Source organism: Erythrolamprus reginae, chromosome 8, assembly GCF_031021105.1.
Source record: "Erythrolamprus reginae isolate rEryReg1 chromosome 8, rEryReg1.hap1, whole genome shotgun sequence".
Classification (NCBI taxonomy): Eukaryota; Metazoa; Chordata; class Lepidosauria; order Squamata; family Dipsadidae; genus Erythrolamprus; species Erythrolamprus reginae.
This window is the reverse complement of record NC_091957.1, coordinates 17204056-17228889: the sequence shown is the minus strand read 5'-3', so window position 1 is coordinate 17228889 and position 24834 is coordinate 17204056. Positions and strand designations below refer to the sequence as shown.

At 44.9% G+C, this 24834-nt stretch overlaps 2 protein-coding genes across 3 annotated transcripts in view; one reads left to right on the top strand and one right to left on the bottom strand.

Annotated features, from left to right (window-relative positions):
- The window catches only part of VPS13D (vacuolar protein sorting 13 homolog D), a 132183-nt gene extending 124627 nt beyond the window's left edge, over positions 1 to 7556 (top strand). For both annotated transcript variants that reach the window (XM_070759063.1, XM_070759061.1), the window contains 3 exons: positions 1845 to 1976; positions 4151 to 4391; positions 6603 to 7556. In XM_070759063.1, the coding sequence (XP_070615164.1) occupies positions 1845 to 1976; positions 4151 to 4391; positions 6603 to 6734 (505 nt within the window). In that variant the 3' untranslated portion in view covers positions 6735 to 7556. The remainder of the gene's footprint in view (positions 1 to 1844; positions 1977 to 4150; positions 4392 to 6602) is intronic.
- Positions 7557 to 15144: 7588 nt separating this feature from the next.
- Positions 15145 to 24834, bottom strand: part of DHRS3 (dehydrogenase/reductase 3) — a 10666-nt gene continuing 976 nt past the window's right edge. The window contains exons 2-6 of the mRNA XM_070759070.1: positions 20191 to 20334; positions 18881 to 19000; positions 17941 to 18179; positions 16648 to 16773; positions 15145 to 16067 (exon numbers count right to left, since the gene is read on the bottom strand). Coding sequence (XP_070615171.1) covers positions 15983 to 16067; positions 16648 to 16773; positions 17941 to 18179; positions 18881 to 19000; positions 20191 to 20334 — 714 coding nt within the window. The 3' untranslated portion in view covers positions 15145 to 15982. The remainder of the gene's footprint in view (positions 16068 to 16647; positions 16774 to 17940; positions 18180 to 18880; positions 19001 to 20190; positions 20335 to 24834) is intronic.

Here is a 24834-nt window from a genome sequence, read left to right as displayed (position 1 = left end):
GGGGGTAGGTGGGGTGGCCAGCCAAGCAGGTAGGTATAGAGTGCCAAAGGACAGGCCGTGCCAGAGGAAGGAACAAAACAGACCAAAAAGAGACGGTCTCCTTAGTCAAGAGGCCGGCGCTTTGCAACTCTATGCAAACAGCAGAGGATGTCCAAGTGGCTATGCCTCTGTGTTGGTTGAGGCAGGGGTAGGTACCCTTGGGTCCCATTTGTTGGGGGTCCAGGGAAAGGGAGGGTCTTGCCTTCTCTTTCTGCTCAAGATCCCCATGGACAATTGGTGGGCCCCTGTGAGACACAGAATGCTGGATTCGATGGGCTTTGGCTTGATTCAGCATGGCTCTTTTTATGTTCTTACATTCCTTCCTCCCTCTCTCCCTCCATTCCTTCTCCTTCCTCCCTCCCTCCATTCCCTCTCCTTCCTTCCACCCTCCATTCCTTCTCCTTCCTCCCTCCCTCCCTCTCTACATTCCTTCTCCTTCCTCCCTCCCTCCCTCCATTCCTTCTCCTTCCTTCCTCCCTTCCTTCCCTTCCTCCCCTTATTGAAACGGATGTCAAAGTGCCTATGCCTCTATGTTGGTTGAGGCAAGCAGGGTTCCCTTAGGTCCCATTTGTTGGGGGTCCAGGGAAAGGGGGGGTCTTGCCTTCTCTTTCTGCTCAAGATCCTCATGGACAAAATTGCGGGGGGGGGACTCTGGGACACAGAATGCTGGACTCGATGGGCTTTGGCCCCATTCAGCAGGGCTCTTATGTTCTTATGAGCACTTAGCATTTTAAAACTTACATACCGCTTCCCGGGTGTTTCAGTGGGCCTCTCTTAAGCAGTTTACAGAGTCAGACTCTTGCCGCCGCCACCCCCGAAAAAAATAAAACCAATGTGGGTCCTCGTTTGACCCATTTCGGAAGGATAGAAGGTTGAGTCGACCTGGAGCCAGTCAGGATTGAACTTCCAGCAGGGAGTTAGGCTGCAATGCTGGATTCAGACCACTCTGTCCATGCATGCATGGGTGGATGGATGGGTGGGTGGATGGATGACAGATTTCACAAATAGTTCAGAGAGAGAGAAATCATAGATAGGATAGAGATAATGATAGATTGATGAGAGAGAGAAATAATAGATGATACACAGATATATATAGAGAGATCACAGATGATAGGTAGGGTAGGTAGATGGATAGATGATAAATATAAATCATAGATAAGAGAGAGATGATAATTGATGAGAGAGAAAGAAATTATAGATAGATAGATAGATAGATAGATAGATAGATAGATAGATAGATATAGATAGATAGATAGATAGATAGATAGATAGATAGATGATTGAAGAGAAATAGACTGACAGATAGATAGGTACCCTGTTTCCCCCCAAATAAGACATCCCCTGATAATAAGCCCTATCAAGCTTTTGAACATGGCAATAAGGCCAAACACTTATTTCAGAGTTCAAAAAAATATAAGACAGGGTCTTATTTTGGAGGAAACACGATGGATGGATCGATGGATGATAGATAGATAAATAATAGGTGATAGATAGATGATATAGAAAGATAGATGACAAATGATGGATGGATAGGATAGATGGAGAATGAGGGTGAGGGGAATATTTGGATACCTAAATAGATGAAAGAGGAGGACAGAAAATGTGAGATGGCACAAACGCTTGTCAGTGCGAAAAATAGTCCTTTTCCCAGCACCATTCTAAGTTTGAATGGTCACTAAACGGACCGCGGCTGCTGGGCTTTGATCCCTTGACCTATCCGTCCCCTCCATTCGGGCCGGTTCCCTCATTCTCTCATTTCGTGCCGGGATGACCCTGCATTTCTTCCCTCCTCATCTGATTGACAGGACCCAGGCGGAGCGGATACGGAAGCCGCGGTGTTGCCAGGGTCCCCAAGGGCTGCTGCCACGCTACTCAGGGAGCCAGGCGGAAGGGCAGGAGATTCTCTTCAAGCTGACAGACAACCTCCAGGAGGAGTTGTAAGTACCGCCGGCGGCGGGGGAGGGAGTCCTCGGCTTAATGACCGGGGTTGGACAATCCAAACCCACCCAGCCCCCTTGGGGTCGCATGATCGCCACTGTGCGAGCTTCCAAGGCGCAAAGCGAGCAAGGTTTTAAATGAGTTAAACCTTTTTTAATATATGTATGCATGTATGTGTGTATATGTATATATATATATATGTATATATGTTTATGTAGATTGTTCTGAGTTCGGGTTTTGCCCCATGTAATATTTTACATGTCTATGCGACGTTTCAGTGAAATCACATTCACCATCATCAGGCTGAAGTTGTAAGCTTCGTGCTGCTGTAAATATACGAAAACATATATGTTTATATATGTGTGTGTGTGTGTGTATGTATATATGTTTATATATGTATGTGTGTGTTTGTGTGTGTGCATATATATCATATATATGTGTATATATATATATATATCATAGATAGAGATGAGAGAGAGAGAAATTATAGATGATAGATAGATAGATAGATAGATAGATAGATAGATAGATAGATAGATAGATAGATAGATAGATAGATTATTGAAGAGAAACAGACAGACAGATAGATACCCTGTTTCCCCCCCAAACAAGACACCCCCTGATAATAAGCCCGATATTCAGGTTTCTTCCCATGTAAGTTTCAAAGATTTCTGGCGATGTTTCGATGAGGTCCCACTCGTCATCATCAGACTGGTGCTTGATGATGACGAGTGGGACCTCATTGAAACGTCGCCATCAAAAAAAATAAAGGGAACACTTAAACAACACAATATAACTCCAAGTCAATCCAACTTCTGTGAAATCAAACTGTCCACTTAGGAAGCAACACTGATTGACAATAAATTTCACAATTTATTCTGCAAATGGAATAGTTGTGCAAATGAAATATTCAGTGAGAATATTTCATTCATTCAGATCTAGTGTGTGTTCTTTGAGTTATCTATTTTTTGAGCAATATATGTATCTTGCTTTCTATACTGTGATTCTAAGTGATTCCACATTGTTTCCCCCAACTAGGCTCCCCATTTCAACTTCTGAAAAACATTGCTGAGTAATTCAATTGCTTCCTGATGTGTGTGTGTATGTGACTTCTGCCAGAGGCAGTCCCGAGTTTTGGAGGCAGTGGGCCATAAATTCTCTGTCAATGTGGTTGCTTCTTTCTTTCTTTCTTTCTTTCTTTCTTTCTTTCTTTCTTTCTTTCTTCATTTCTTTTTTCCTTTCCTTTCTTTCCTTCCTTCCTTCCTTTTCTTTCCCTCACCTCCTTCCTTCCTTCTTTCCTTTTCCTTCCTTCCTTCCTTTCCTTTGCTTTCCCTTCCTTCCTTCTTCCCTTCTTTTCCTTTCCCTTCCTTCCTTCCTCCTTTCCCTTCCTTCCTCCCTTCCTTTCCTTTGCCTTCCTTCCTTCCTTTTTTCCTTCTTTCTTTCTTTCTTTCTTCCTTTCTTTTTTTCTTCCTTTCATTCTAACTCCTTGGATTTCTATCAGACGCTTTTGGCATTTGCCGGGAATTATTTCCAGATTTGCAATTTGTGGGCTTTGGAAAAGTCGGCAAATGGAGATGTTGTAAAACGGTCAATTGGAGGTCAATCCCGATCGGAAAAAAATGGATGACCAGCAAGTTGGGAAAAAGACCACACCTAGAGCTTTGTGTCCAGTTTTCGTCCCCACACTTTAAAAAAGAGGTTGAGACTCTAGAAGGAATGCAGAGAAGAGCAACAAAGAAGATGAGGGGACTGGAGGCTAAAACATACGAAGAACGGTTGCAGGAACTGGGCATGGCTAGTTTAATGGAAAGAAGGACCAGGGGAGAGCAGTCTTCCAGTATTTGAGAGGCTGCCACAGAGAGGAGGAAGGGCGTCAAGCTATTTTTCCAAGGCCCCCGAAGGCCAGACAAGGAATAATGGATGGAAGCTGAACAAGGACAGATTCAACCTGGAAATAAGGAGGAATTTTCTGACAGGAAGAACCATCAACTGATGGAACAGAAGTTGTGGGAGCTTCATCGCTGGAGGCTTTCAAGAAAAAAACCAATTGTCATATGTCAGAAATTGTGTAGGATCTCCTGCTCGGGTGGGGTTGGACTACGTGACCTCCATGGTCCCTTCCGACTCTGTTAATTTCATAATGCCTAAAAACAAACCTTTCCTTTCTCCCCAGCTTCATCGCGGTGGAGAATGTGGACGGCTACGGCGTGATCATCTCCTCCAAAGCGGTCTATTTCCTCAAGAGCGGGGACGCCATGGACCGAGAGGCTATCTTCCTGGAGGTCAAATACGATGACCTCTACCACTGCCTTATCTCCAGGGACCACGGACAGGTCTACGTACAGTTGACCAAGAAAGCTGTCAATTCAGCCAGCGGCGTCGCCATGCCAGGCCCGTCGCATCAGAAGCCCATGGTGAGCAGAGAATTGGCTTTATCGGCATGGGGAGGGCAGGGGTGTGTGTCTGTGTGTTCCGATTGAAATTATTTGACACTGGAGGTTCTGAGGTGAGTTCTGGAGACCTCACCTACAAAAAGAGATGGATCAAATTGAACGGGTCCAAAGACGGGCGACAAAAATGGTGGAGGGTCTTAAGCATCAAACATATCAGGAAAGACTTCATGAACTCCATCTGTATAGTCTGGAGGACAGAAGGGAAAGGGGGGACACAATCAAAACATTTAAATATGTGAAAGGGTTAAAAAAGGTTCAGGAGGGAAGTGTTTTTAATAGGAAAGTGAACACAAGAACAAGGGGACACCATCTGAGGTGAGTTGGGGGAAAGATCTGAAGCAACGTGAGAAAATATTATTTCACTGAAAGAGGAGTAGATGCTTGGAACAAACTTCCAGCAGACGTGGTTGGTCAATCCATAGGAACTGAATGTAAACATGCCTGGGATAAACATAGATCCACCCTAAGATAAAATACAGGAAGTAGTATAAGAGCAGACTAGATGGACCAGGAGGTCTTTTTCTGCCGTCAATCTTCTATGTTTCTATGAGGTTTTTGGAAACCTCGACCATCATTGAGCTGAAAATTTCCCTTGCTGAGCGAGACAAATTAACTTTTAGGGTTTCGGCATTTTTCAGTTCGGGACATTACGAAATCAGTTCTTTGAGGATTTAATCTGTGACCTTATCAAACCAATAACAGGGGTTTTTAACACGTCCTCAGCTTTACGACCACTGTTGGAAGCCCCAACTTTTCTGTTGCACAACAGAAACTGTCGAGCGAGGACCCTGAAGGTCGTCCTGGGCTTTATGACCGCAATTGAGCCCCAGAATTTTCCGACTTTAAGTGAGCTTTGCCCCATTGTACGACCTTTTCCACTGCCGTCATTAAGTTAATTGCTGCAGTGATTAACTTAGCAACCCAGTCATTATAACGAATCTGCCTTCCCCATCATTGTTTAGAGCAGTGTTTCCCAACCTTGGCAACTTGAAGATATTTGGACTTCAACTCCCAGAATTCCCCAGCCAGCGAATGCTGGCTGGGCAATTCTGGGAGTTGAAGTCCAAATATCTTCAAGTTGCCAAGGTTGGGAAACACTGGTTTAGAGGCAGCTGCAAAACCCTGTGAAACAAATGGTATATAAAGGTCTCTAAGTGTTAAATTCGGGACACCACAGGCCGTCCTTGCTTTAACGACTGCATTTCCATTGCCAGGTTGCAATGGCCTTTTTTTGGTTGACTGACCTAGAGTCCTAGACCATTTCAATACCTAGATCGTTTCAATCAATCAACCAATCAAGAGCTCAAAGGGAACTCTAGTCCAGCCCCCTAAAACGGGAGAGCTTAGACCATTTCAATCAATCAATCCATCCATCAGAATACAACTGGAAGGGACCTTGGAGGTCTTCTAGTCCAACCCCCTGCTCAAGCAGGAGACCCTAAACCATTTCAATCCATCAGAAAAGGGCTGGAAGGGACCTTGGAGGTCTTCTAGTCCAGCCCCCTAAAGCAGGAGACCTTAGGCCATTTCAATCCATCAGACTAGAACTGGAAGGGACTTATGAAGGTCTTCTAGTCCAGTGATTTTCAACCTTTTTTGAGCCGCGGCACATTTTTTACATTTACAAAACCATGGGGCACATTGAGGGGGGGGGGGCGCTAAAAAAAGTTTGGACAAAAAAAATTCTCTATTCCTCCCTTTTGCTCTACAGTATTTCTCTCTCCCTCTTTTTTTTCTCTCTCTCTCCATCCCTCTTTCTCTCTTGCTTCTTTCCTCTTTTTTGCTCTCTTTCTCTCTCCCTCCCTACTTCCCTCTATGTCTTTCTCTCTCCCACCTTCCCTCCCTCTCTTTCTCTCTCTCTCTCTTGCTTTCTTTCTCTCTCTCTCTTGCTCTCTCTCTTGCTTTCTTTCTCTCTTGTTCTCTTTCTGTCTTTCTTTCTTTCTTTCTCTCTCTCTCTTGCTTGCCTTCTCTCTTGTTTTCTTTTTCTCTCTTGCTCTTTCTTTCTCTCTTTCTCTTGTTTTCTTTATCTCTCTGAGCTTCGCGGCACACCTGACCATGTCTCGCGGCACACTAGTGTGCCACGGCACACTGGTTGAAAAACACTGTTCTAGTCCAACCCACTTCATTTTTTTTTTTAAAGCATCGGTGGCCATTTCGTTTTCTCCCCCGCAGGTCCACGTCTCAGCCGAGGACGTAGCCGTACGTCTCTGTCAAGAAATCAACTATGCAAAGAGCCTTTTCTACGAACAGCAGCTGATGCTGAGGTCCGGCGAGCAACACGAACAGTTGGAACTGGACTCCTGACCCGGAGGAAATCTCAGAGGCAAAATGTGTGTGACTCCCCCCATGCCCCACCGCCACTGACCCTCGGCTCAGCCGGAGAATTGGGGGCCCCCTAAGAAAGTTTTGGGTGAAGCACAGAAGTCAAAAACTCTGCAGGATGAAAAAAGAAAGAAAAAACATCAGCTGAGACCCCTTAGGAGGAAAAAAAAAAGCCCTGGTATTTTCTTAACCATTTGTGTGTGTGTGTGTGTGTGTGTGTGTGTGTGTGTGTGTGTATATATATATAAATATATATATATAAAGAGAGAGTATACATACATGCATACATACATGTGTGTGTGTGTGTATTCGTGTGTGTATGATCTATAAGTGTGTGCCTCTATCTGCACACTTTGTCACACACGCCGGTTGTACAGAAGTCTTCCTCTCCCCCCCCCCCCTATGTAAAGAAATGATAAGAAAAGTTATATTGCACTGATTTTTGAGCAAATTGATCTGCGGTGGCGGTTGGGGGAAAAGGCACTTTTATTTTTACTTCTCCTTCCTTTTGTTGGAAGGGGCAAAGAGACTAGGCCGGATATCTCGAGAACAAGTGGTGGGGAGGAACAGGACCCTCGGGGGGGGGGTCTCTATTTTGGCATCTCGGAGCCAAAGAGGAGTGGGGACCACTGAGAAAGGGTTCCCCACTCGATCCTTCCTTTCCGGCATCCCAGACCTGGGCGGAACTGGAGGCAGGAGAGGATTTTAAGGAGACCCGAACGAGAACGGTTGGTTTATAAAATTGTAATATTTGCAAAATCTGATCCTGAGGATTGATTAAAAAAAAAAACAAGCACAAAACAACACACCACGGCTTTTTTTTTTTACAATGTTGTGGTTATTTCCACATGAGCAGGCCACGCTTTGTTGTTTTTTACTTTGACGTTACGTGGCTGGGATTGAAGGTAAGGAAAATATGCAGAATTTTCTACAATCTCAGCATCTTCGGAAAAGCAAAAAAGAAAAAGTAGCCAATCGGCAACTTCGCAGGTGGAGTGCTTCCATCGAAGGTAGGTGGGGTGTGTTTTCTCAAAGGGACAGTCTCCAGGTAAGCTGGGAGGAAGGCTGAATTGTTTGAAGAGTGGTGCAAGATAAAATGAGGAGGAGGTACTAGAGGGAGCCCTGGGATTTAACAACTGGTGCTTCCCAAAGTGCCAGAAGGCTGGAGAAGAGACAACGGGTGGAAACTAACCAAGGAGAGAAGCGACAAGGAATTAAGGAGAAAATTCCCTGACAATGAAACCAGTGGAATGACTTGCCACCAGAAGTTATGGGTTGCTCCAACACTGGGGGGTTTTAAGAAGACACCAGACAGCCACCTATCTGAAATGGTCTAGGTGTGGTTTTCTGTTTGAGCAGGGGGGTTGTATAGACGACCTCCAAGGCCCCTTCCAGCTCTATTCTGATTGGTTGGTTGATTGGTTGACTGATTGATTGAAATAGTGTAGGGTCTCCTGGTTGAGTAGAGGGTTGAACTAGATGACCGCCAAGGCCCCTTCCAGCTCTATTCTGATTGATTGATTGATTGATTGATTGATTGATTAGTTGGTTGGTTGAGTGATTGATTGATTGATTGACTGACTGATTGATTGAAATAGTGTAGGGTTTCCTACTTGAGTAGTGGGTTGGACTAGAAGACCTCCAAGGCCCCTTCCAGCTCTATTCTGATTGATTGATTGATTAGTTGGTTGGTTGAGTGATTGATTGATTGATTGACTGATTGATTGAAATAGTGTAGGGTCTCATGGTTGAGTAGAGGGTTGAACTAGATGATGGCCAAGGCCCCTTCCAGCTCTATCCTGATTGATTGATTGATTGATTGATTGATTGACTGATTGATTGAAATAGTGTAGGGTTTCCTACTTGAGTAGTGGGTTGGACCAGAAGACCTCCAAGGCCCCTTCCAGCTCTATTCTGATTGATTGATTGATTGATTGATTGATTGATTGATTAGTTGGTTGGTTGACTGATTGATTGAAATAGTGTAGGGTCTCCTGGTTGAGTAGAGGGTTGAACTAGATGACCGCCAAGGCCCCTTCCAGCTCTATCCTGATTGATTGGTTGATTGGTTGATTGATTGATTGACTGATTGATTGATATAATGTAGGGTCTTCTGGTTGAGCAGAGGTTTGGACTAGAAGACCTCCAAGGCCCCTTCCAGCTCTGTTTTGATTGATTGATTGATTGATTGATTGATTGATTGGTTAGTTGGCTGGCTGACTGATTGATTGACTGAGTGTAGGGTCTCCTACTTGAGTAGTGGGTTGGACTAGAAGACCTCCAAGGTCCCTTCCAATTCTATTCTGATTGATTGATTGATTGATTGATTAGTTGGCTGACTGACCAATTGATTGAAATAGTCTAAGGTCTCTTGCTCGAGTAGTGGGTTGGACTAGAAGACCTCCAAGGTCCCTTCCAGTATTCTGATTGATTGATTGATTGATTGATTGATTGATTGATTGAAATAGTGTAGGTGCTCCTGGCTGAGCAGGGGCTTGGACTAGGCAACCTCCAAGGCCCCTTCCAGCTCTATTCTGATTGATTAATTGAAATGGTCTAGGACATTATGTTCTGCTTGTGCACTTCCAACTCTGCTGTCCTATAATTCCAGATGAATGTCTCCTGCTTGAGCAGGGGGGTTGGACTAGAACTCCTCCAAGGTCCCTTCCAGTTCTATTCCGATCGATTAGCATTCTATCCTAATCCTGCTGCCCCTCCTCCACAGTGGCACTTTGCAACTCTCCACCCACCCACCCAAGCACTGCAAAGTAGAAAAACAGGACGTGTCTCGTGCCTTGGATTTAAACATACCTGCAAAAGAATTCATGTGGACAGCCAAAAAAGTAGTGATCGGGGGGGGGGGGGTTGGAAAAAATATTCCACTTTGGATAAGAGAAGGCCACAAGCCAAGCACCAAACTCGGGCTGCATTAATATAAAATACGACTCCACCAAGAATGTTTTGCCAAGAGCTCCATGTTGACCTTGGCATCCCCACCTCATTACTTAGTGAATAAACAGAGTGTGACCGAGGCTCCTTGCTTAAAATACCTTCCTCCCCCAGCCCCCGCTATTTATTTCATTTTTTAAAAAATCCCTTTACAAAAAGTACAAAAAATTCCAGTTAGTTTGAATGGACAGGGAATTTAAATACGAGCCTAGCTGTGTTGCAGCAGCTGCCAAAAAAGTTAATCCAATCCCAGGCTGCATTCCTGGAGGGATAAAATCAAGATCAGGTGAATAATAAATAAATAAGAGTTTTACAATCCCTTGCTAAAGGCCACGCTCAGATTAGAGCATCTAGTTTTGGTCACCATCATTATTAAAAAAGAGGTTGGAAAGAGTGCAGAGAAGAGCAACTAAGAGGATCAAAGGCCTGGAGGCTAAAACATTATGATGAAAAGAAGTTCGATGAAAAGAAGGAACAGGGAGGACATATAAATCGGATTAATAATAGTAATAATGATAATGGCATCTTCCAATATTTCAGGGGTTGCCACCAAGAAGAGGAGGTCAAGCTATCCTCCAAAGCTCCTGAGGGTAGAACAAGAAGCAATGGGTGGAAACTAAACAAGGAGAGAAGAAACTTGGAATTCAGGAGAAAGAGTGAGGACAATTAACCAGTGGAACTGCTTGCCACTAGAAATTGTGGCTATTCCATTACTGGAGGTTTTCAAGAAGAGGTTGGAAAACCATTTGCCTGGATTGGAATAGTTTTTCCTGCCTGAGGAGGGGGTTGGACTAGAAGACCTCCAAGGTCCCTTCCAACTCTATTCTGATAGATAGATAGATAGATAGATAGATAGATAGATAGATAGATAGATAGATAGATAGATAGATAGATAGATAGATAGATAGATAGATAGATAGATAGATAGATTAGATAGATTAGATAGATAGATAATCTCATTCTTGGGTTGGGCTAGAAGACCTCTAAGGTCCCTTCCGGCTCTATTCTGATTGGTTGATTGGTTGATTGGTTGGTTGGTTGATGGTTATTCTGTATACCTTGTGGCTCCCAGATTCTTGGAAGGAAGGTTTAAACATACTTCTATGCAAAGGGAAAGAAAATCATTGACAGAACAAATCACAATTTCTGGTGGCAAGTTGTTCCACTGGATTAATTACTCTCAACATCAGGAAATCCCTCCTTAGTTCCAGGTTGCTTCCATCCATTGCTTCTTGTCCTGCCTTTGGGGGCTTTGAGAATCAATTGACCCCCCCTCTCCGTGGTAACCCCCCAAATATCAGAAACCTGCTACCATGCCCCCCTTCTTTTAATTAACATAGACATCCCCCAATTCCTGCAACCCTCCTTTGTAGGTTTTAATGTCCAGTCCCCTAAATCATCTTTGTTGCTCTTCTCTGCCCCTTTTTCCAAAGTCTCACAAAATCGTTTTTCATTTCGCAGGGACCCCAAAACCTGGAGGTAATATTCTAGGTGCAGTTTAGAGAACCTTCCTATCACAAAGAATTGGGCAGCCTACAAAGTAAATAAATTGAATTAAATTTGGGGATATTGGAACTATCCCTCGATGCCTCTACCGTTTGTGCATGGTGTAAACGTTTAATTTATGTTAATTTAATTGGCTTATGTGTTGCCCTATCGCATGAGGCTCAGGGTAGCATATTATTATTATTATTATTATTATTATTATTATTATTATTATTATTATTATTTATTAGACTTGTATGCCGCCCCTCTCCAAAGACTCGGAGAGGGAAAATCTGGCTTTTACCCCACCAAGCGATGCCTGTCACTCTCACCCCCCCAACCCCTCCCCCCAGCCCCCTGGAGAACGTGCCCTGAGTTCCAAACCAGCGAGCCGGCCGGCCCCAGGAGCTAAGCAATTCCCCCCAGCCTTCCCCTGACCCATTACTCTCTTTGATTGACGCTTTAATGAGGGGACGAGGGGTCTCCCTCCTCCCCTGCCGGGAGCGGAGGTGGGGGCTAGTTCATGCTCCGTTTATCTCTCTTCTGTCTCGGTTAGCCCAAAATAGCCAGGTCGGGCTGCGTTACACACACACAAAGGGGACCCTCCTCCTTGATGGATGGAGTAGCAGAGGGCACTTGGCAGCGAAAGTGTGGAGTAAGAATTTCTCTCCCTGTCAGCACAAGAGCACGGATTGGCTAGCCCCGGGTTTTCCCTGGCCCACCACCACCACTCCTCCGTTTGGGAGTCCCCAGCTTTTCTTTTCTTCCTTTCTTCCTTCCTTTCTTTTTCCTTTCTTCCTTCCTTCCTTTTTTCTTTCTTTCTCCCTTTCTTTCCTTTCTTTCCTTTCTATCTATCTATGGGTCTTTCCTTCTTTCCTGTCTGCCTTTTTTCTCTTGGTCTGTCTCTTCCTATCGGTCTTTATTCTTTCCTGTCTTTTTCTTTTTTTCAGTCTTCCTTCTTTCCTTTCTTTCTATGCCGTTGCTTCCTTCCTGTCTGCCTTTTTTCTGTCTATCTTTCTGTCTGTCTGTCTTTTTTCTTTCCTTGAGCAGAGGGTTGGACTAGAAGGCCTCCAAGGTCCCTTCCAGTTGTATTCTGATTGATTGATTGATTGATTGATTGAAATGGTCTAGGATCTCATGCTTTAGGGGGCTGGATTAGAAGACCTCCCAGGTCGCTCCCAACTCTATTTTGATTGATTGATTGATTGATTGATTGATTGATTGATTGATTGATTGAAATGATCTAAGGTCTCCTGCTTTAGGGTGCTGGATTAGAAGACCTCCAAGGTCCCTCCCAACTCTATTCTTATTGATTGATTGAAATGGTCTAAGGTCTCCTGCTTTAGGGGGTTGGACTAAAAGACCTTCAAAGTCCCTTCTGGCTCTATTCTGATTGATTGGTTGATTGATTGATTGAAATGGTCTAAGGTCTCCTGCTTTAGGAGACTGGACTAGAAGACCTCCAAGGTTCCTTCCTGTTCTATTGTTATTGATTGATTGATTGATTGATTGATTGATTGATTGATTGATATGATTCAGGTATTGAAATGTTGGACTGGAAGACCTCCAAGGTCCCATCTCTACTCTGATGGATTGATTGAAATGGGTCTAGGATCTCTTGCCTGAACAGGGGGCTGGACTAGAAGATCTCCAGGGTCCCTTCCAGCTCTCTTCATCTCTTATCTTATTCTCCCCTGGGGTGTGGGGGGGGGAAGAATTTATTCTGCATCTCTGCAATCGGCCACTTCCCCCTCCCTCCCTCCCTCCTCTTTGCACTCCTTCTCTTACAAGTCAAAAGGCTGAGCAGACAATCCAGGCAGGGCTTGGCTCCTCCACCCCATCATCCCACGTGACCCACAGCCTGGAGTTCAGAGCAGGGTTAGCCAAACAGCCCATAAATTCAGCCGGAGGGAACAGCCGGGGCCAGCCAAGGAGGAAAATTGGGGAGGGGGGTTATGAACTTTTCACCCGGGGCCGGCTAACCTGTTCCTCCACCAGGGCCCAAAGACAGGTGGGCAGACCCTTTGGCGAGAGTCCATCTCAACCGGGAGAAAGCCCGGAGCAGAGAGACAAAGCTGCAATCAGTTTTGCTGCAGGCGGGGGATTATGGGACATGCCTTCCCATGGCTCTGCTTTCACAATAGGTGGTATCTTGCTCAACAGCAGTACCTGCAAGAGGGACCTTGGAGTCCTAGTGGACAACCATTTAAATTGCCAGGGGAATTGCCAGAGGCCTGGGGAAAAAAGCCGATGCAGTTCCTATCTTCAAGACAGGGGGGGAAAAACAGAGCCAGGAAACTACAGACCTATCAGCCTGACTTCAATACCAGGAAAGATTTTGGAAAAGATAATCAAGCAATGAATCACCTAGAAGTAAACAAAGTAATAACCAAAAGCTAACATGGGTTTGTAAAAACAGATCATGCCAGACTAATCTTACTGCATTATTTGACAAAGTGACAAAATTAGTGGACCCGGGGAATGCGATCCATGTGGTTTACTTGGACTTCAGTAAGGCTTTTGACAAAGTAGACCATAACTTACTGCTAAATAAAATAGAAAAATGTGGGACGGACAGCAACACCTCCAGATAGATTCAAAATTGGATAACTAACCATACTCAACGTGTAGCGCTCAATGGAACTACATCTACATGGAGGGATGTATGCAGTGGAGTTCCTGAGGTTCTGTTTTTGGCCCAGGACTCTTCAACATCTTCATCAATGACTTAGACGAGGGGAAAGATGGGGAACTTATCAAATTTGCAGATGACACCAAACTGGGGGAATAGCCAACACTCCAGAAGATAGGCGCAAATGTATCTTTTTCCTTTATTTATACTGAGAGCATATGCACCAAGACAAATTCCTTGTGTTTCCAATCACACTTAGCCAATAAAATTCTATTCTATTCTATTCTAAATACAGAAGGAGCTTGAAAAACTTGAACAATGGGCGCTATCTAACAAAATGAAATTCAGTGGTGAAAAAAGGAAGGTTCTACATTGAGGCAAGAAAGACAAAATGCACAGGTGCAGTATATGTGGTACCTTGCTCAAAAGTAGTAACTGTGAGAGGGATCTTGGGGTCCTAGTGGAGAACCATTTAAATATGAGCCAGCCATGTGCAGCAGCTGCCCAAAAAGCCAACACAGTTCTAGGCTGCATTAACAGAAGTATAGAATCAAGATCACGTGAAGGGTTAATACCACTTTATAAGGACACATTTGCATTCAGTTTTGGTTGCCACGATGCAAAAAGGATGCTGAGACTCTAGTAGGAGTGCAGAGAAGAGCAATAAAGAGGATTAGGGGACTGGAGGCAGTTGCAGGACCTGGACATGGCTAGTTTAATGCAAAGAAGGACCAGGGGAGACAAGATAGCAGCCTTCCAGTATCTCAGGGGTTGCTACAAAGAAGAGGGAGTCAACCTACTCTCCAAAGCGCCTAATGGTAGAACAAGAAGCAATGGGTGGAAACTAAACAAGGAGAGGAGCAACCTAGAACTAAGGAGAAATTTCCTGACAGTTAGAAAAATCTGTGGAGCAGCTTGCCACCAGAAGTTGTGAATGCTCCAACACTGGAAGTTTTTGAGAAGATGTTGGATAATTTGTCTGAAGTAGTGAAGAGTGTTCTGACTGAGCAGGGAGTTGGACTAGAATACCTCCAAGGTCCCTTCCAACTCTGTTGTTGTTGCTATTATTATTATTAATATTAATATTATTATTAATATTATTATTACTACTACTACTACTACTATTATTCCATTTAACAGACGCTCACTGAGTAAATTTCTGAGCCAGCAATGTACATTTGAGGCTCAATTGGGGAGTTGTAAACTGAGGACCCACCTGGATGTACCTTGGACCATTTGTAGGCACACACACACACACACACGGATGGACACACACACTGATTTGCTCTCCGCCACGAACCACCAAGCCAAGAAGCCACAACTCTCTTTTATAAAGATTTCTTGGATTTATGGATCATTCCCTGCAAAATTAACAGACTCCTAGGGCTGGAAAGGGGTCCTGGAAATCCTGTAGTCTGACCACCTTCTCCCTGCCACAAGGCAGGTTCTCCTCCTGTGGGTCTGGCCCCACCAGGCTGTTCTGTGGCTGAGAAGGTCTCCCACTCGGGGTCAAATTGTCTGTCTTGACCGTTGGCAGAGGAAGAAAGTGGGTCTACGCGTCTTGTAAACTTCGGTTGGGTCTCTCCAGCGAAGTTATCCAGAAACCACGTGGTACATGGTTCGGTCCACATCCACAGAACGTTCCATCGCTCTTGAACGAAACCGTGGTGGGTTTGGAGGCAGCTCGGTTGGAAGAAGACCCCAATAAATTGGACACTCTTTTGAAGAGCCTCTAAATTAAAACGGGCCGAAGGTCCCCTGTGAAGATGGACCAACGGAAGACAACCCAAACTCCCTTTCTCCTGCAGAAAAGAAGGATCTCCAAACCTCCTCTTCTGCCTGGAAATGCCGTGTGGTTGGAAGCCAAAACGGACGTCGTCGGTCAATCCGGGAGATGCCAAAAAAGGAGGCAAAGGGACATGGCCAATTCCACGGCGCCACAGAGTTTCCCCTCGCTCCCTAAGGGAACTCCGATACCCCTGCCATTCGGAGACCTAAGTGGCGCCTTGGAGCCCTCGAAACGTCACCCTGGTTCGTTGGGCCTCCCATGATTGATGGACATGGACCATCCTTTAGAGCCCTCGTCCTCACCGCAACCCAGGAGAACAAGGAGTCCAGCTCTGGAAGGAAGGTTAAGACCAAGGTTTTGATGGTCGGCCATGTCTTAGGTCTGTCCTTTGAAAGTATTCATACACTGGTAGCTCCCGGCAAACCGGTGGATTTCATCCAGCGCCGTCTGCGGGAAGATGCTGCCAGGAAAGAAAGAAAAGAGGCAGGTTGGATGATTATAAAATGACGCTATCGGTCTCATATAAACAAAAGTTATATAAGATGTTTTATCGCTGGCATTTTGGCCAAAATATATCCAAATGTAGACCTGGAAGGAAGGAAGGAGAGGAAGGGAGGGGAAGAGGAAGGGAAGGGAAGAAAGGGAGGGAGGAGAGGAAGGAAGGGAAGAGGAAGGAAGGAAGGTTGAAAGGAAGGGAGGGGGAGGTTGAAAGAGAAGGAAGGAAGGTTGAAAGGGAGGGAGGAAAGAAGGTTGAAAGGAAGGAAGGTAGGTTGAAAGGGAGGGAGGAAAGGTTGGAAGGAAGGAAGAAAGGTTGAAAAGGAGGGAAGGAAGGGGGAAAGAAGGAGAAAGGTGAAAGGGAGGGAGGAAAAAAGGAAGGAAGGGGAAAGGAGGAAGGAAGGAAAAAGGAAGGGGGAAGGAGGGAGAAGAAGAAATGAAGGTGAAAGCAGGGAAGAGGAAGAAATGACTTCTACTCCCACGCCCTGCTTTTGGGTTGATGTTCCAGTTTCAACTTCTCCAAAGCTTTTGACCACCCCCAGTACCTTTTTAAGAAAATGAGGCTGTGCATAGTCCACGGAAGCAGGAGGAAAGCTTGGTTCTGCCGAATGGCCTCCACCGTCCGTCGGGCCACCATCTCCGGCGTAAGGGGAGGAAAAAGATTGGGAAACCTGGAGGAGGAGAAACCAAAGTCGCTTCAACAATGGCGTTCCCCCTACAGGTAGTCCTCAACAACAGTTTGCTTAGTCTCCATTCAAAGTTACAACGGCGCTGAGGTCACCTGGCCGGCTGTTGTAGCATCCCCATCCTTCAGATCAGATCAGTCCTGGAGGCCGGCGTGAGCAGCGGAGGGCGGGCGCACACACTCCCCCCGCGAGATTTTGCAGAATCGAAAATTGCAAAAATCGCACGCGTACAAGCGTTCTTGTGCACATTTTAAGCAATCTTCACCAATTTCTTTGCTTCCGTGCATGTGTGGAATCAAAATCCTGTGCGGCGGTGTGCAGGGGCGCAGAGGTGCACAAATGCACATGCATCGCCATTTTCGCTACTGGATCAGCGATCCCAGATGTACCAGGGGCAGCCCAATACTGCCACGTGACCACCAACTCGCTTTTATTATAGTGCTGGTGGTCGCATGATGCCCCCTTTGTCGACCTTCCAACCGGCACAGTTAAGGGGGAATCCCCGATTCACTTAACGGCCGTCTGACTCATTAAACAACTGCAGGGATTCACAAAGCAATTTTTTTTTCGCTTTCACAACCTAAATTTGGAGTTCCATCGGGATCGTAACATTGAGGACTGCCTGCATTTTGATTCCCGTTCCCACGACATGTTAAACCTTTTTGGGGGGGGAGCTGGGCCAAGCCCACAGTAAAGCCGGGTCCACTTAACGACCACTAATTTAATTTAATTTATTACATTTATAAGCCGTCCAATTCCTTGCGGACTCTGGGCAAGAAATGTAGCCATAAATGTAGTTGTAAGTCTACATTACAAAACGTGGTAAAACGAGACAAAACTCCCATAAAACCATTTCTCACCGAGCAAGATAAATTCTGGGCCGGTGCCTTAAAAGCCCTTCAAATTCTGACATTTTTTTACTTCTCTTCCCCCTCCTCCCCAATCGCTCAGAGGGAGGACGAGATTTTAATTCAGTGTTTTGGCCACATTATAAGACACGCTCGGACTTTGACTCCCAGAATTCCCAAGTGGGTGAAGCAACGCTGGGTAGGGGATTATGGGAATTGAAGTCCAGGGATCGTAATTTAACCAGAGTTGGGGAAAAACTGGAGTGTTTTTTAAAGCGACAGCCCCAATTCAACCTGCACCCACCTCATCCGTATTCCTTGAAACATATCCGTGTTGGTGTGGAAGGGCAAGACAGTGGTGGCGTTGACCCCTGGGCAGTCCAGTAGGCCCAGGGTCAAGCTCTCCATGAAGGCAAAAGAAGACGCTTTGGACGTACAGTAGTCCACGGCGCCGGGAATGGCCGACAAGGCGAGGATGGAATTGAGACAGACGATGTGTCCTCGTTGGAGTTCCAACATCCGTGGGAGGAAGGCCTTGGTGGTCTGTAGAAGCAGGATCAGGGTCAGGATGGAGGGACCCCGGAGATCTTCTAGTCTGACCCCACTGATCAAGCAGGAGGCCCTAACCATTTCAATCAATCAATCATTTCATCAATCAATCAATCAGAATAGAACTGGAAGGGATCTTGGAGGTCTTCTAGTCCATCCCTCTGATCAATTAAGAGACCCTACACTATTTCAATCAATCGATCAATCAATCAATAAGACTAGAGCAGGAAGGTACCTTGGAGGTCTCCTAGTCTGACCCAATGATCAAGCAGGAGACACTAGACCTTTTCAATCAATCAATCAATCAATCAGAACAGAGCTGGAAGGGACCTTGGAGGTCTTCTAGTCCAACCCTCTGTTCAAGAAGGAGAGCTAAACCTTGTCAATCAATCAATCAATCAGAATAGAGCTGGAAGGGATCCATCTCTCTGATCAAGCAGGAGACCCTACACTATTTCAATCAATCAGAACAGAGACAGTTGTTACAGGTGAGTTTTGCCTGATTCTTACAACCTTTCTTGCCATGGTTATAAGTCCAGGACTATCTTTAACGGGGGAGGAGTGTTGGGAGAGAGGGAGGAATTGGGTGCCTCCACCAACTTTATTTGGGGGAGGGGGCTGTGTCCTTCCCTCCCGGGAGAGCGGGCCCTCCATCCTGCCTGCTCACCTCCCGAAGGGAAAACTGAGGTTCATACCCAGAACTGTCCCAGGGTGTTGATGTGCTGGGATTTGAGCAGGGCGTGGTCGTCGCTGTCCAGGAGGGTCTTGCCGTGTACCACGGCTGCGTTGTTCACCAGGATGGTGACGTCTCCCACCTGGGATGGGGGAGAGAAGGAGGTCACAAATTGGGGGGAGGGTGTCACACAATATCAGGGAGGGAGGAAAGGAAGGGAAAGATGAAGGAAGGAAAGGAAGGTGTGATGGATGGGAAGGAAAGACGGAATAAATAAATGAAGGAAGGAAAAGAAAGAAAGAAAAAAGAAAAGATGTGATGGGTGGGAAGGAAAGAAGGGATGGAGGAAAGGAAGGAAGAAGGAAGGAAAGGAAAGACAGAATGAATGAATGAATAAAATAAATAAGGAAGAGCGAAAAAAGAAAGATGTGATGGATGGTAAGGAAGGAATGATGAATGGGGAAGAAGGGAGGAATGAAAGAAAGATGTGATGGATGGGGAGAAGGAAGGAAGGAAAAATGATGGATGGGAAAGAAAGAAAGAGAAGAAGGGATACCAGAATGGAGGGAAGAAAGAGGAAAGGGAGGGAGGATGGGAAGGAAAGGAAAGATGGAATGAATGAATAAAGGAAGGAAGAGAAAGAAAGAAAAGATGTAATGGATGGGACGCAAGGAAGAGAAGAGGGATAGCAGGACAGAGGGTAGGAAAAGGGAAGGGAGGGAGGATGAGAAGGAAATAAAAGATGAAATAAATGAAGGAAGGAAAAATGTGATGGATGGGAAGGAAAGGAAATATGGAAGAAAAGAAAGATGTGATGAATAGGGACGGAGGGAGGAAAGAGAAAGATGTGATGAATGGGAAAGAAGGAAGAGAAGGGATGGCGGGATGGAGGAAAGGAAGGAAGAGGGGATGGAGGGAGGAAAGGGAGGGAAAGACAAAGGAAGGAAGAAAAGTGAATGGAGGGGAAGGAAAGGAAGATGGAAGAAAGGAAAGAAAGAAAGATGTGATGGATGGAAAGGAAGTGATGAATACAGAGGTCAGTTCCTCGGTTCAGACCGGTTCGCCTGAACCTGTTGCAAATCGCTGCTGATGTCACTATGATGTCACAGAACCAATTAAGTCGGTGCCGATCTTTGGGCGCCGCCATCTCTTTTTTTAAATTTTTTTTTCTTCAACTGCACAGAAGCCAAGTTACCAATGCTGTGCATGCCTCGCCATCTTGTTTTTTGCTTTTTTGGGGGGAGGGACATTTTTGGATTCTTCCGTCCCTGCACATGCATGCCTGCGCACCCACTAATGGGGGAGGGAGGGAGGACTGACAGAGCAACTCACCTTTTCCCTCACGGCCTTGGCTTGCCTGTAAACCTCCTCCCGGTTGGCCACGTCACAGACGAAATAGTGTCCCTCGGTGCCCATCGCTCGGATCTCCTGTGCAGCTTCCTGCAGGGACTTCTCTGTCCGTCCCCACAGAACGATCTGGAAGACGAGGGGCCCTGGTTGTATTTTTTTTTTAAGGACACACAAAGGACTCGGTCGCCCATGACCCTCGCGACAAAACGATGCCATCGACAACCGTAGAGTCAACCTTGGCCATCTCCAGGAGCTTTTGTTTTGCCCCGCAAGTAGAAAGTCCAGCTGTGGTTTCCAAGTGGAAATTGAAATACTGTATTTGTATTTTTATCTTTAATTGGAGCAGTTCATTTATCCGTCTCTACTAACATCATTGGTTTTTGCAGCCATTTGTCCATGGGGGCGGGTTGTCCAAGTTGGATTTTATCTCCTTTTCTTCCCATCCATCACTTCTATCCTTACTATCCTTTCCATCTTTCTTTCTTCCTTTCCTTCCCATCCATTCCATCCGTCATTTTTCCTCCTTTCCCATTCATCCCTTCCTTCCTTCCTATCCTTCCCACCTTTCTTTCTTTCCTTCCTTTCCTTCATCTTTTCTTCCTTTATCTTTTCTTTCCATCCATTATTTTCTTCCTTCCGATCCTTCCTATCTTTGTTTCTTCCTTTCCTTCATCTTCCCTTTCCTTCTCATCCGTCACGTCTTTCATTCTTCCCCCCCCCTTCCCATTCATCCCTTCCGTCCTTCCCATCTTTCTTCATTTTTCCTTTCCTTCCCATCCATCACTTCTTTCCTTCCTTCTTATCCTTTCTTTCCTTCATCTTCCCTTTCCTTCCCATCCATCACATCTTTCATTCTTTCCTCCCTATTCATCCCTTCCTTCCTTCCCACCTTTCTTTCCTTCCTTCCTTTCCTTCACCATTCCTTTCCCATCCACCACTTCCTTCCTTCCTTACCTCCCTCCCTCCTTCCTTCCTTCCTATCCTTCCCATCTTTCTTCCTTTCCTTCCTTTCCTCTTTCATTTTCTTCCCATCCATCATATCTTTCATTCTTTCCTCCCTTCCCATTCCTCCCTTCCTCCCTTCCTTCCTCCCTTCCTTCCCATCTTGGCTAAATTGGGTGGCACAGAAGTTGAATAAATTAAATTAAAGGATGATGGATGGGAGGAAGATAATGATAATGAGGACCTGGGTTGTGGGGGCAATAGGCTGGCTCTGTTAAAAAGTGCTATTGCTAACATGCTGTAAGCCGCCCTGAGTCTAAGGAGAAGGGTGGCATAAAAATTGAATGAATGAATAACAGGGAAGAGAGGAAGAAAGATGGATGGAAGGAATGATGGATAGAAGGAAGAAAGGGAAGGGGAAGGGATGAAGGAAGGAAGGAAGGAAGGAAGGAGGAGCTTGCCTCTAGTCTAGAAGTTGTGGGTACTCCCATCAGTAGAGGTCATCTAGAAGGGCTGGGCAGTCAATTGTCTGCAATGCACTACAAGGACTAGAATCCCTCCCAGTATAATTAAGCAGGCAGCTACAACAAAACCTTCCACTTAATTAGACCTAATTTATGGCCAGAGACACCAGCATTGGCCAAGGTTGCCTCCTCTGCCCAAGGCAATTAATTAACAATCAGTTTACTCAGAATGGGTCAATTCAACCCTCTTTAGGGATGCTGACCCTTTCTCTGTGCCATGAGCCTGAAAAAAAACACCACCAAATATTCCTACTTAGAATACTTCGCCAATGTTCCAAAGCCGTCATTTGAGGGAGGGAGGGAGGAAACAGAAAGAAAAAAGCGACAGAAAGAAGATAAGAAAAGAAAAAAGGGGAAGGAAAGGAAGGAAGGAAAGAGAGAAAGAAAGAAAGACCAGGGGAGTGAGCTAATCTGAAAAGGAAGGAAAAAAGAGAAAGAAAAAAGAAGGAAAAGAAAAAAGAAAGAAAAAGGAAGAAATGAAAGAAAGAATGAAAGAAAGAAAGAAAGAAAGTCTCATTTTTTCAAAAAAGCAGCTTGTAAGAATTATCAAACTGGGAGTTGGGGCAATAATGCTTCCTTTGGAGAAAAACCTAATTTATAAACCTTTACTCTGATCCTCCCAAGTGCTAAATCGCAAAGAATGTGAAGCATTTAAAGCAGATTAAATTAACTCTAGCAAATCCCCCCCAAATTAAATTGGATTTATTACCCCGCAACTGCTCAAAAATGGATAATATGGGGGTGTTTTTTTAAAAAAAAGGAAGCTAACCAATATACAGAAATTTTACTATTTTCAGCTTATTGGTTGAATCATCCTAAATTGTCTTTAAATCTAGAATGCATTTAAATGGAACAGACCTTCCAAACCTCTGTATAATTTTAAGCGGGTTTTTAATTTTTTAATTTTTTTTTTAAAATAAACGTTTTTTAAAAATAATAAATACTTTTTATTCTAAATTAATGGCTTCACAAATGCCACTGACAAGCCGTTCCATTACAGTCATATAAATGCAGCAATTTACCTGTAACACATCATTTTCTTTTTTAAAGGGGGGGAAAGTACCCCCAAAACTTGGGGAATCTGTGTATCCCTGATTACATCGCACAGTTTTAAAGAAAGCACTGTATACCCGTATATATAAATATAAAATATAAAAATAAAATAAAAATTGCTGTTACACGCCAGAAAGATGAAAAAAAACCTGCTAGCAAGATATTACAGCTAGTTTTTGACTTAAACTTTTTTTTTGACAAGTTTGTTTAGTCATTATCCTTCGGGAGCTGGGCGGCATATAAATTAGATTGAATGAATGAATTAGTGAATGAATAAATAAATAAAACAATAAATAAACAATCTCCAGTTTTTGACAATCCCATCATCCCTTGCATGGGTGGAGTCTGAATTGAGCAGAGTTTTACTGGCCGTCCACCATTCCGTCGCCAGTGCGGAGTTTTGTTCGCCGCAGCTATATTTTCATTGGGCCTAGAGAGAAAAAAATAGCTGCCTGTACCCAGGATCAAACTCACAGCCTTGCAAGTCGATTGTAGCTGAGGGCTCCACCTCTAAGGCCACTGCACCCCTCACCGCAACGCTTCGTTTAGTAACCATTTGAAATGACAAATGGACGCTGGAAACATAAGTGACTTTCGAGCGTTTCCCGCACTAAAAACCAGTGCAGATCAAAATTTGGATGCCCAGCAACTGAATTTTGTTTATTAATTTTGTTATTATTTATTAATTATAGTTGTGTGCCGCCCAATATGCTCTCTTTACGATGACCGTGATCCCCTTCCTGTGAGATTCCGGCGAAATCAATTCCGCTGAACACACCCTGCGGCTAACATTAACAGATTCGCTTAGCGGCGGCGGCAGAAGAGGTCGCAAAAATGAGGACACCGTCTCGCTCAGCGACTTGGAAAATTGGTTTGCTCCATTTGTGGCCGTAAAATCAAGGATTCCCTGTAATTTGAGCAACGGGGGGAGGGTTCGAATCCAGCTCTCACCGATTGAAAACTTCAAAGGTTCCAAGCAAGTTGGGTTGTTTTTTTTGGACAGGCAAAAAAAATACACACAACAAAATGACACACCTTTTTCCCCCCTGCTTGCAAGCCGAAACACGAAGGAGAGCCCAAGGCATCCCTGTGATGTGTAAAAGGTATGAGATTCACACCCGCCCCTCCCCAGGCACTCAGGCACGCTTACACACCCACCCACAGATAAATGCTTGGCTCGCTCAAGTAGAGACTTGACTGGCCTTTCTCGGCGGTGCAAACAGGCTTAATTTCACCTTCAGTTTAATAGTTTCAAAGATAGTTTAATAAAGACCCCCCCCAAAAAAATTTCAATTTGCTGAGTGTTATTTTGGGGTGCTAAGGAGACCCCCAACCTCAAGGTTATACCTTGCCTGGACTTTCCTTGGGAGAATGAGACCTTCAATCAATCAACCAGCATTGATTGATTGATTGATTGACTCTCATTCTCCCAAGAAATGAGGTTCTCATTCTCTGGGACCTTTGGAGGTCTTCTAGTCCAGCCCACTGCTGGAACCCCCAGACCATTTCAGACAATTTTTTTTCCAGACAAAATGGTTTCTTTAAAGCCTCCAGGGATGGGAGCGTCTGCAGTTTCTAGTGGCAAGCTGTTCCAGTGGTTTGGAATTAGAATGACCCTCTGAGGGGAAGGCAGGGAGGAAGGATAGATAGAGAAAGAAGCAAAGAAAAGAAGAAAAAAGGGAGGGAAGGGGGAGAGAGGAAGGAAGAGAAAGAAAGAAAGGTAAGAAAAAAGGGGGGAAGAGAATAGAGGAAGGAAGGAAGTCTAACCCTCTGCTCAAGAAGAAGGGAGGAAAGAAGGAAATACAGAACAAAATCTGGAAGGGCCCTTGGAGGTCTTCTAGTCCAACAAGATCTTAGATCACATCAATCAATCAATCTAATCAGTATAAAGCTGAAAGGGGCCTTGGTGATCTTCTAGTCTACTCCTCTGCTCAAGGGGAAGGAAGGAAGGAAATGTGAATGAAAAGGAAAAAAGAAAGATGAAGGGAAGGAAGGAAAAGTGAGTGTGAAAGAAGAGAAAAAGGAAAGAAGAAGGAAGGAAGGGATCTCCGAGGTCTTCTAGTCCAATCCTCTGCTCAAACAGAAGACCCTACCTAGATCCTATCAA